The sequence below is a fragment of the Theropithecus gelada genome, chromosome 12, assembly GCF_003255815.1.
Source record: "Theropithecus gelada isolate Dixy chromosome 12, Tgel_1.0, whole genome shotgun sequence".
In the NCBI taxonomy this organism is placed as follows: domain Eukaryota; kingdom Metazoa; phylum Chordata; class Mammalia; order Primates; family Cercopithecidae; genus Theropithecus; species Theropithecus gelada.
Genome location: NC_037680.1, coordinates 78,204,714 through 78,217,794, shown reverse-complemented (window position 1 = coordinate 78,217,794; position 13,081 = coordinate 78,204,714). Strand labels below are relative to the sequence as shown.

The 13,081-nt window shown below is 39.1% G+C and overlaps 1 protein-coding gene across 3 annotated transcripts in view; it reads left to right on the top strand.

Moving 5' to 3' along the window:
• Positions 1-13,081, top strand: part of C2CD6 (C2 calcium dependent domain containing 6) — a 177,399-nt gene that overhangs the window by 40,954 nt on the left and 123,364 nt on the right. For all 3 annotated transcript variants that reach the window (XM_025404809.1, XM_025404808.1, XM_025404807.1), the window contains exons 6-8: positions 2,934-2,978; positions 3,967-4,035; positions 6,864-6,943. In XM_025404809.1, the coding sequence (XP_025260594.1) occupies positions 2,934-2,978; positions 3,967-4,035; positions 6,864-6,943 (194 nt within the window). The remainder of the gene's footprint in view (positions 1-2,933; positions 2,979-3,966; positions 4,036-6,863; positions 6,944-13,081) is intronic.

The window sequence follows — 13,081 nt, the reverse complement described above, 5'->3', positions numbered from 1 at the left end:
GTTGCCATCTTCTGTCTCCTCCCTCTCCCTCAAGAAAAAATGATTATCCAAAACTTTGTATTTATTATTCCCTTATTTTTTCATAACTTTGCTACTTATGTATGATTGTAGAAATATTACTTTATATTTCTAAGTATAGTATGTTTCTAATATTAATACACTTAGCTAGTCTTAATTTTTTGCTGCTGTATAAAATTCCATATGGATATATTCCTGTTTGCCCATAAATTAATTTTTTAGCTGATTATTTATTTTTAATTGACAAATACTGCATATATTTATGGGGTACAATGTGATGTTTTGATCTATGTATACACTGAAAAAGGTTCAATCAAACCAATTAATATTTCCATCCCCTCACCAACTTATCTTTTTTTATAATGAGGATGATGAAAATCTATTTTATTCAGCAATTTTGAAACATACAATACGTTATTATTAACCAGGCAGTGCAGTAGATCACTAGAACCTGCTCCTCCAGTCTAACTTTATACACATCCTCCCTTTCTCCATTCCTACCCCTACTCCCCAGCCTCTGGTAACCACCTTTCTACTGTTTCTATGAGATTGACTTGTTTAGATTCCACACATAAGTGAGATCATACAGTGTTTGTCTTTCTCTGCCTGGCTTATTTCACTTAGCGTAAGATTCTCCAGTTTCATCCATGTCACAAATGACAGAATTTCTTTTTATTTTAAAGCTGCATAGTATTCCATTGCATGTAGGTATATACACCACATACTCATCTGTTCATTTGGTGATGGACACTAGGTTGCTTCCACATCTTGGCTATCGTGCTGACATGAGTGCAGATATCTCTTTGACATACTGATTTCAATCCCTTTAAATGTATACTCAGAAGTGGGATTGCTGGATCATATAGTAATGATATTTTTAATTTTTTGAGTAACACCCATAGTATTTTCCAGAATGTCTGTACGGGTTAAATATCACTTATCTGAAAAAGCTTGGGACCAGAGGCATTTTGGACTTCTAATTTTTTTTTTTTTTTTGGAATATTTGCATACACATAATGAGATAGCTTGGGGATGAGACCCAATTCTAAACATGAAGTTCATTTATGTTTCATATACATATTATACACATAGCCTAGTGGTAATTTTATATAATATTTTAAATAATTTTGTGCATGAAACAAAGTCTTCTTTGTATATTGATTGTGACTTGTCACATAGGCCAGGTATGGAATTTTTTACTTCTGGTGTCATTTTGGCACTCAAAAAGCTTCTGGAAAATTGTGGACCTACTCATAACAGCAGAGATGACTAGATATTGAGCAAGGATACCAAAGGTTAACGTGGTTTGAAAGATCCAGCCATCCCTGAGAGATGAGAGAAGTACTCAGTCCTATCAGGAGTCAGCTTTCATGTAGAATTATGTTTAAGTAACCCCTCTCTCAGGAGGGTGCAAGGTTAGAGGTAACCAGGCCCATGCATGTTTGTGTCTTTCGACAATGTCAGGCTTTTATTAATGCTATTTCAATCACGAAAGCCACAAGCTACATGGAGTTCCCAAGGAGCCAGTTCTCCTCAGTACCTCCCGTTCACTTGGCATGCCATGGGCACACAGGCTTAGGCCACTCCACAAGTCAGTCCATATTGCAAACATACCTAATAGTACACTTAATATGTAAACATTACATTCTACAACAAAGTAACATTTGATATCAAGAGGAAAAAGAAATAGGAGAAAAGGTTAACGAACTGGCCTATGGGGAGCAAAGAAGACAAAAGGAGCTCTGGTCTGGGCTGGGCAGTCCATCAGTTTTGCAAGGAGGAGTCTGAGGTTGCAGAACCTTCAGTGGCAGAAGTCAAGTTCTTATCACAAGTGGCTGTAAGATGGTGTCAGTTAAGATGGCTGTTTCGAGCTGCTGGAAGCCTAATCTTTTATAGTCACAGAGTCCTCTGCTGAAAACAGATAGTGGAAGAGTGTGCTTGTTTCTGTCCTTATCTGATTGAACGTAGTCTTTATTTTTTTATTTGTGCATTAAACGAAACATCTTATCCTTATTGGCAAAGTGCCCTATAAAATATAAAATGGAGTCCTTTTCTAAGATGGAGTTAGTTATGTCAAGGATGCTCAATACACCCTCAAAAGCAATGTAGGCATGGCAGTTCCTTTAAGACTTTCAAAAAGGTGAACTGTAACTTAGCAGAACATTTTTGTCTACAACATAATATAAATACATTTATTTCTGTTACTTGAACTTGGAATTTTTATTTTCTTCTTTTGAACATTCCTTATGTTTGTACTTTGGCTATTAGGTTCATATGTGCATTTGAAAAATTATTACCTGATTTGTGGTTTAGATCAGCGGTCCCCAACCTTTTTGGCACCAGGGATGATTTTTGTGGAAGCAAATTTTTCCACAGACCAGCGTGGGGAGGGTGGGTCGAGATGGTTCAAGTGCATTACATTTATTGTGCACTTTATTTCTATTATTATTACATTGTAATATATAGTGAAATAACTATACAACTAACTCACCAGAACGTAGAATCAGTGGGAGCCCTGAGCTTGGTTTCCTGCAACTAGACAGTCCCATCTGGGGATGATGGGAGGCAATGACAGATCATCAGGCATTAGATTCTCACAAGGAGCTCGCAACCTAGATCCCTTGCATGCACAGTTCACAATAGAGTTCGTGCTCCTGTGAGAATCTAATGCCCCCACTGATCTGGCAGGGGGTGAAGCTCAGGCGGTAATGTGAGTGATGGGAAGTGGCTGTAAATACAGATGAAGCTTTGCTCGCTTGCCCACCACTCATTTCCTGCTGTGCAGCCCAGTTCCTAATGGGCCATGGACCAGTACCACTCCATAGTCTAGGGGTTGGGGACCCTTGGTTGAGATAATATACAGGGAAATACATGAGTAATTCTATATTTAAAATCTTTTATTTTATTTTTTCTAGAAAGGGTGCTTCATTGAAGAAGTCCAAGTGTTGCATAGAAACGTAGTAAGGACTTTCCTGAAACTTCTTAAGTTTTATGTGCATGTAATATTTTCTTAACATTTCATGTAACTTTACTCTGATATTATTTGTAGCCTACATGTTTTTTATTCTTTTAGTTACTGTACCAGTCACTGTTTGAAATAGTAGAAATGTATGAAATAGGAAGTACAATATTTACTAACAAAAATCTCTTCCTCCTCCTCCTCTCTCTTTTTTTTTTTTTTGCTAAATGGTGATAAAGAAAATTAGAAATCACTGGGTAAGAGAGTAGAATGCCTCTGGCTGCTGCCTTGACTGCATAGCCTCAGGAGCCTCACTTGCTAAATTGAGGAAGTATTATTTTTTTCTCTGGGGAGTTTCTAAAGAGTTGTTTACAGTTCTTAATTTAATTTCTTTTTAAGTCCTTAAAATTAGTAGTTAGATTAATTGATCTTTCTATTCAGAGAGACTTTTGCTGCCAGTGGCCAAAACAGGGGCCAGGAACATAAAAAACAGAATGATGGACACTTGACTTTATTACCTCTCATGCCCTCCTTTATTTCACATATAAGCAACCTGGGTTGCAGAGAAGTGAAATCACTTGTCTAAATCAAAATTTTATCTGAAACTGGGACTGGAGGTAAGAGGAGTGTTAGTAAATATTTAAAAATATACATGCATGAATGTATATTTATTCATATACATGTATGAATCTACATGTATATATATGTGTGTCAGTGTCTCATTGTAATCCTAGTAACAATTAGAAGTTGATATTTTCCATATTTTAATTGTATAATACTACTTAACTTTAACATAAAAGGTTTTAACATTTTAGGAACTCAATAAATTCTTCTGTAGGAGTTCCTTGTGTAAATGCTTTTTTAAAAGTCGGGAGGTTCATACTTTGGCTTTTCTAACTTACAGATCTGTAAAGTAAAAATATCACTTTTTGTCACTTCTCTATTAAAATATCATCCTGATCAAACAATAAAATTTACCACATGTTTAGTTTGTCTGCAGGCTGGAGGTGGAATTTATGTTCTCCTATGGAAACTTTGGTTATGGATTTTCACATCAGGTTAGTTCCCCGCTTTTAAAAGATGTATTCTGTTGTAACTCTTCAGTCAAATTATCCTCTTCTGAGGCTCTATTTCAGTTTGATCAATTATTTAAAATAAATATTTTTAAAAGATGCTTCTTTACCTCCCGATCTTGGGGTATGTGGGCTTTTCTTCAGCCTAAAGAAAGATGAGACTTTACTATGATTTGTTTATACATTTTAAAGCAATGATATTTTATTCGACATGTCTTTATTATAAAACTTGATTTTAGGCTAGGCGTGGTGGCTCACACCCATCATCTCAACACTTTGGGAGGCCGAGCTGGGTGAATCACCTGAGGCTGGGAGTTCGAGACCAGCCTTTCCAACACGGCGAAACCCCATCTCTACTAAAAATACAAAAATTAGCCGGGCATGGTGGCAGGCACCTGTAATCCCAGCTACTCGGGAGACTGGAGCAGGAGAATCGCTTGAACCTGGGAGACGGGAGTTGTAGTGAGCCGAGATCGTACCACAGCACTCCAACCTGGGCGATAGAGTGAGACTCTGTCTCAAAAAAATAAAATAAAACTTGCTTTTATTTGTGTGTACACATACATATTGATGTAATTTAAGGCACCAGTATTCAAGAAATCAGTGTAGATTTCTGCATCTAAAAATAGTTATTAAAAATTGAGTAATTGCCTGGCCTGGTGGCTCACACCTGTAATCCTAGCTATTCTGGAGGCTGAAGCAGGAGGATCACATGAGTCAGCCTGGGCAACACAGTGAGATCCTGCTCTGGGAAAACAAAATGGAGTAATTGATCTAATTCAGATAATATTTTGTACTCATACGGTCCTTTCCTCCACAGTTATTTCAACATCTGATGCTATTTCAACTCTCCTTGATTCATCAAGAGAGTAATAAACCCAAAGAAGATATCTTCCTAGTTTTGACTTCCTCCTTTAAATTCACTACCATAGGTCCACATTGCCACAAATACTTTTATGTACTAACCTATATCCTTTTCTTTCATTATGTCCTTAGGCCAGATTCCTAGAAAGGAAATTCTTGTCCAGAACAATGACCTTTTCAAGGAATTGTTCCAGAAAAGTTGTACCAATATATACTGTCATCAAATATTGAAATAACTCTTAATATTCGTGGATGTCATCAGTTTTATTTTTTTTTATTTTTTATTTTTTTTTTTTTTTTGAGATGGAGTCTCGCGCTGTCGCCCAGGCTGGAGTGCAGTGGCCGGATCTCAGCTCACTGCAAGCTCCGCCTCCCGGGTTCACGCCATTCTCCGGCCTCAGCCTCCCGAGTAGCTGGGACTACAGGCGCTGCCACCTCGCCCGGCTATTTTTTGTATTTCTTAGTAGAGACGGGGTTTCACCGTGTTAGCCAGGATGGTCTCGATCTCCTGACCTCGTGATCCGCCCATCTCGGCCTCCCAAAGTGCTGGGATTACAGGCTTGAGCCACCGCGCCCGGCATCATCAGTTTTATGGTATTCAAAAATGCAGTCCTGTTGGTGCTGCTGTTGTGTAGGGGAAATGACCTTTATTTGCATATCATTTTTCACTTTCAGTTTTTCCTTTTTAAAGTTTTGGGTCTTTTTTTTTTTTTTTTTTTTTTGAGACGGAGTCTCACTCTGTCGCCCGGGCTGGAGTGCAGTGGCTTGATCTCAGCTCACTGCAAGCTCCGCCTCCCGGGTTTACGCCATTCTCCTGTCTCAGCCTCCCGAGTAGCTGGGACTACAGGCGCCCGCCACCTCGCCCAGCTAGTTTTTGTTTTTGTATTTTTTAGTAGAGACAGGGTTTCACCGTGTTAGCCAGGATGGTCTCGACCTCCTGACCTCGTGATCCGCCCGTCTCGGCCTTCCAAAGTGCTGGGATTACAGGCTTGAGCCACCGTGCCCGGCCTTTGGGTCTTTTTAAATTAGGAATTGAGCGTGAAGATATCAGCCTTATTAAACAAGTCTACCACTATGTTAACTGAGAAGTCTCTGTAATATGTTTTAAAATTTTGCCTATATTATAATGATGTTTAATACATTTTGAATCAGAAGTAATATACAGATGAAAGCCACAAGGAACAAGCTTTTTTTCCCTTCTTTGCTTTGATTTTTTACTTTTTCTTCTGTTATTTTAAAAATTTCTTATCATAATTAGGCCTTATAGGGACCCCTAATTGTTTACTCCTTTTGTGACAGTTATAGCACATGAGCACCAACTCCAGAGGTAGGTTTTGTGTCTGAACTTAAGTATAATATGTAGTAATAGTCATTTTTAAGGAGAGGTATTCTTTTCAGATAAAACTGGGCAAGTATTATTTTATGTAGGTGGAATCTACTAAAAACCAGGAACAAAGGAATTGTACGGAAAAAAATGGGATATATAATAAAAGTTCAAAATAAAAACTTGATTTTATATCTATGAACTTTTCAGTGATATGGTCCCCTACTTAACCTATCGTGATACTGTAAACAGGGCACTACACTGGGGGCAGACAAAGCTACATTCAAGTCCTGACTTTTGCCTATTGTGTGTGTAGCCTTGAACAAATTACTGATCTTCAGTATCATCTGTAGAATATGCTTAGTTACTTACCGTATAGGTTTATTGAGATAGTTAAATAAGATTAAAAGTATAATAAAATGCTTGGCAAATATTTAGTACCTAATAAATGTTCATTTTTTCTTTCCTCTCTTAATTCCTTATTTCCTTACATGTCTCATTTAAGGCCTATTTCATAGTCCTGGGTTATTCATAGCATTATGGTATTAATATGGTGTGGTATTACAATTAGTGAGTTTTAATTGTAACTAAGCAGTGCTAAAATACACTTACATTTTTTTTTCAGTTAAAACCTCTTCAGAAAATTACTGAACCATCCATGTTTATGAATCCTACACCACCTCCAGAAAGAACAGATCCCGTGACGTAAGTGTTTTAAGTCTCGTTAATATGGTCAGATCATGTGACATTTAAAACAATTTTAATCCGTTTGGTGGAGCATTTTGGTGGAGTTCTTTTAAGAAGTCCCCAGGACATGGCCAAGATGGGGCAGACTCTGAGGTGCAGAGAGTAGTGAATTGTTTTGCTTAATAACAGGGAGAAATTTTTAATTTCTGGGTATAGCCCTGGATAGAGGAGTTGAGGATGTGTGGAGATAAAAGAAGAGAAGGAGTGCCAAGTTCATGGCTGAAGGAGGGAAGGGAGGAGTAGCTTAATAAGGAAAGCAGGCTAAGGAGATACCCCTTTTGGGAAAAGAGGTGAGAGACTTAACATCAGACTGTCTGATAGTTATCAATTTTCTGCCCTGCAGTATAGTAATGTTACCCTTACCTCCACACCACTCCAACTGCTATAAAATCGTCTGTAAAAAGTCTATGGTAAAAAAAAAAAGTCATTAGCAAACCAAAAGTAACTTAAAATATAGTATACTAATCAATCTTGAAATTTCAACAATAAAAATAGATTATAGAAAAATAAGCACCTGAGAAAGAGATTTAATCTATAGTGTTATCCAAGAATAAGAAATGGAAAAAAGCTGAAATGGGATTGAGGGAATTAGGTATTGAACGGGAAATTGTGTTCTGAAGTGCTTATTTTCCTATAGTCTCACCAACACTGGATATTATCATTAAAATTCTCTATCTATTTGATATTGGTGATTTGTTGAAATAGTAAAGCTGAATTTTTTCTTATGTTTATTTATTTTTCTTCTTCATACATTGATTAAATAAACATTTATTGAATGTCTGCTATATCCCCAAGTCATGGCAGATACAAAGACATGTGAAGCCTTCTCCTTGCCCTTGATGCAAAGTAACATAAAAAATAATTACTATGATGATGCAAATGGAATAAAAGCCCTTCAAGAACCAAAAAAGAACTGTGAGACAGCCAAGGAGCTTCTAATTCTTGTTAGGGAAGTTGGGGAGGAAAGAATGATTAAATAAGGCTCCACAAAAGAAAGTGCTTAGAGTGAGACTTGTAAAAGTGGTAGTAGTGCATCTGGCTGATTTTGGAGGAGTGAGGGGACACATTCTCTTGATAGGGCACATAAATAAAAGCGGGGAGCCATAAGAGGCTCTATTATGTTGGAGAACAGTCTTCAGTTGAGAGTGGCTAAGAGATTAGGAGCAAGGAGGAGAGCAACGAGGGATGAGCTAGAGTAATTGGCAGGGGCAAGACACAGTGATTGAGAGTTCAGGCCCTAGAGCCAGACTGCATGGGCTCACATCCTATACGACCTTGGGCAAGTTACTTAGGCTCTTTATGCTTCATTTGTTGAATGGGATAAAAATTAAAACTACCCAATTGAGTTACTATGATGATTAAATAAGTTACATGTAAAGTACTTAGAACATGGTAGCAAATAGCAAAATGCCTAATTAGTTGTTACCTATTTATAAAATTAATAAATATTTTTCATTACCATCATCATCATTGTAGGTTTATGCTTCTCAAATGTGAGCAAATTTTACTCCTTTGGGTCCTCGGGAATATATTCCATATATATTCTAAAAGAACTATTTGAGTTTTTAAATTTATACAGACAGAAATCTGGAGAACATGTATAGGGATGGATATTAAGGGCAGGGGATGATGGTGGAAGGAAAATAAAGTTGGATCAGGCTGAGTTTATTGACATGGACTTACTAAACAGAGATTATTTTTATTTATTTACTTTTTGGAGACAGGGTCTTGTTCTGTTGCCCAGGCAACAGATCACGGTTCACTGCAGCCTTGACCTCTTGAGGCTCAATCAATCCTCCCTCTTCAGCCTCCCAAGTAGCTCCCAAACGTGTTACCACATTTGACTAATTTTTGTATTTTTTGTAGAGACAGGGTTTTTCCGTGTTGCCCAGGCTGGTCACGAACTCCTGCGCTCAAACGATCCACCCACTTCAGACTCGGAAAGTGCTGGGATTGCAGGCGTGAGCCACTGCAGCTGGCCTAAGCAGAGATTTTTGCATTTAATGCTGCAGCTTGGGGAGTTAGAAAGGGCTCTCATAGCTTGTTTAGTTGAATGACTGAAAAAGGAACCAAAAGATGGCTCACAGTGAATTAGTTAGAAATGCTCGATTAATGTAGAGGAAGGGTTTTAGAGGTTCAGAGAAATTATGTTAGAGTGGACTTGCCATTTAAGATCGACTCACCCATCCTGGGAGGGTCCAAAAGACACACGTTTTACCATGACTATGAGAAATGAGTTTGTGAAGGGTACCCTGGCATCCTTAAAGAGCTCCGTGATTGCTCTTCCCTCTGGGCTAGACTTTACAGTGGCACCTGCAGTCACTGAATTGGGAAACTTAAATGCAATGGGAGTAATTGGGTCCCAGGGTGGCAGGAACCAAGTGAAGATACTCAACTGCCAAAGGCAAGGTGGGTATGGTTACCATAATGGACAGTAGAATCAAGTAAGTAATAAGAATAGTCTTAGTAGTGCAGACCTATGGTGTTGGCTATCTGATCCTGTGTTCCTAGACATGAATAGATAGGAAGCCTACTGAATTCTAACCTGATCCGTATAAGCAGAAAAGTTCTAGGTTGAGGGAACAAAAGTCTAATCTGCATCATAAAAACAGAATCACGATCTCTCAATCAATTCCCAGACTTGATCTACTTTACAGACTCAGAACTCCTTTAATGAAAGGGAGGTTGGGTCACCTCAAGAAAGGACCCTAGTATACTTCCAAAAATGTATGCCGTTAGTATTTCTCCCAGTCTTCCCCAAAGGGACCTGTGGCCTTTTATCATGGTAATTGTGCACTAGGGAGAAGGGAACAATCAGGGCTTTTGGGGACTACTAGACACTGTCTCTGAACTAACACTAATTCCGGAAGACTCTGAATGTAACTGTGGTCCAGCAGTCAGAGTAAGGACTTATGGAGCTCAAGTGATCAATAGAGTTTTGGCTAAGGTCCTTCTCACAGTTGGCTCTGTGAGTCCCTGAATATATCCAGTGGTTATTTCCCTGGTTCTAGAATGCATAATTGGAATAGATATTCTCAGTAACTGGCAGAATCATTGGTTTCCTGATCTATTGATTGAAGGCTATTATGTTGGGAAAGGCCAAGAAGAAGCCATAGAACTCCCTCCATCTATGAAAGTAGTAAACCGAAAGCAATACTGCATGGAGGAATTGCAGAGATTAGTGTCACCATCAAGGACCTGAAAAACACAGGAATGGTGATTTCCACCACATCTCCATTTAACTCCCATGTTTGACCTGTGAAGAAGACAGATGAAGAAGACGGTGGATTCTTGTGAGCTTAGCCAAGTGACAACTTCAATTGCAACTGCTACACCAGATGTGGTTTCATTGTTTGAGAAAATTAACATATCCCCTGGTATCTGGAGTGCAGCTACAGATCTGGCAAATGCTTATTTCTCCATGCCTGTTAATAAAGACCAGCAGGAACAGTTTGCTTTTGGCTGGCAAGGTGAGCAATACACCTTCACTGTCCTAACTTAGGAGTATATCAGCTCTCTAGCCCTACATTACAATTTAGTTTCCAGGGATCTTGATTGCCTTTTTCTTCCACAACATAGCAGACTGGTCCATTTTATTGATGACGTGCTGATTGGACCCGGTGAGCAAGAAGTAGCAACTACTCTAGACTTATTGATAAGACATCTTTGTGTCGGAGAGTGGGAAATAAATATGACAAAAATTCAAGGGCCTTCTGCCTCAGTGAAATTTCTAGGGGTCCATGGTATGGGTGGTGATATCCTGTACACAGTGAAGGATGGGTTTTTGCATCTGGCTTCTCCTACAACAAAAAACAGATACAACACCTGGAGAAATAACCACAGGTGGGCCTCTCTGGATTTTGGAGGTAATCTGTTCCTCCTTTGGGTGTGTTATTCTGGACCACTTACTGGATGACTCAAAAAGCTGCTAGTTTTGAGTGGGACCCAGAACAAGAGAAGGCTCTGCAACAGGTCCAGGCTGCCATGCAAGCTGCTCTGCCATTTGGATCATATCATGCAACAGATCTAATGACATGTTAGTGGCAGTCATAGGTACCTAGCTGTTGGTCAAAAATTGTTCTGAGAGGAGGGTGTTTTTGATGAGATTCACTTTTAAACTGGCACACTGAGGAAAGCAGGTTGCTCTCCCTAGTGTGGGTGGGCGTCATCCAATAAGTTGAATGAAACAAAAAGATTGACTCACCCTGGGGTAAGAGAGAATTCCTCCTGCCTGCCTATCTTTGAACTGGAACATTAACTTTTCCCTGCCCTTGGACTCAAAGTGAAACATCAGCTCTTCTGGATCTGATCTCCAGCCTACCAGCCTTTGGACTGGAACTACACTATTGGCTCTCCTGATTCTCAGGCCTTTGAATTCAGTCTAAAATTATACCTTTGGCTCTCCTGGGTCTCCAGCTTGCTGATTAACTTTGTAGATCTTGGGACTTACCAGCCTCCATAATCACATGAGCCAATTGCTTATCATAAATATATTTATGTATATATACATCCTATTGGTTCTATTTTTATGGACAACCCTGACTAATATAATGGAACAGAGGAACAAACTAATTTGTAAAGTATTTAGAATGTTTAGCTATATCTCCTGTAATTAGGAAGTGACTGATTGGAGATGGAAGATGACAGAAGGGGAAAGGAGGAAAAAAGATGTTCACATTTAGGGACCATTGGCTATACATTTGGTGTTGTTATTTCCTGAACCAGGGAACACTTAGGAAAGAGCGTATCTGGAGAAGGGGAAAATGGCGAGTTCTATTTTGGACATGCTGAGTTTAAGGTGCTTACTACTATGCATAGTATAGAATACAGTTTAAGAATCTAAACTTTATTGTCAAAGAGACTGTGTTCAAATGTTAGCTTTGCCACTTACCAGCTGTGAGACCTTGGGAGGAGTTGTTTAATCTCTCTAATACTAGCTTTTTTATATATAAAATAGGATCTAATAATTCTCAGCTGATGGGCTTTCTGTGAAAAGTGAATGAGGTAATATACATAGCCATATGAACATTGCACCTAGCACAAAATGCATTCCAAAAAATTAATAGATTTTAAAAATAAATATTAAACTAGTTCAACTATTGTGGAAGACAGTGTGGTGATTCCTCAAGGATCTAGAACTAGAAATACCATTTGACCCAGCCATCCCATTACTGGGTATATACCCAAAGGATTATAAATCATGCTGCTATAAAGACACATGCACATGTATGTTTATTGTGGCACTATTCACAATAGCAAAGACTTGGAACCAACCCAGATGTGCAACAATGATAGACTGGATTAAGAAAATGTGGCACATATACACCATGGAATACTATGCAGCCATCAAAAAGGATGAGTTCCTGTCCTTTGTAGGGACATGGATGCAGCTGGAAACCATCATTCTGAGCAAACTATTACAAGGACAGAAAACCAAACACCGCATGTTCTCACTCATAGGTGGGAACTGAACAATGAGAACACTTGGGCACAGGATGGGGAATATCACACACCAGGGCCTGTTGTGGGGTGGGGGGAGGGGGGAGGGATAGCATTAGGAGATATACCTAATGTAAATGACGAGTTAATGGGTGCAGCACACCAGCATGACACTTGTATACATATGTAACAAACCTGCACATTGTGCACATGTACCCTAGAACTTAAAGTATAATTAAAAAAGGCCGGGCGCGGTGGCTCAAGCCTGTAATCCCAGCACTTTGGGAGGCCGAGACGGGCGGATCACGAGGTCGGGAGATCGAGACCATCCTGGCTAACACGGTGAAACCCCGTCTCTACTAAAAAAATACAAAAAAAAAAAAAACTAGCCGGGCGAGGTAGCGGGCGCCTGTAGTCCCAGCTACTCGGGAGGCTGAGGCAGGAGAATGGCGTGAACCCGGGAGGCGGAGCTTGCAGTGAGCTGAGATCCGGCCACTGCACTCCAGCCTGGGCGACAGAGCAAGACTCCGTCTCAAAAAAAAAAAAAAAAAAAAAAAAAAAAAAAAGTATAATTAAAAAAAAAGAAATTAAAAAAAAAGAGATAGAAATTTGTGTCTAAAGATTTGGAGAGATGTCTGGGCTCAGATACTTTGTACT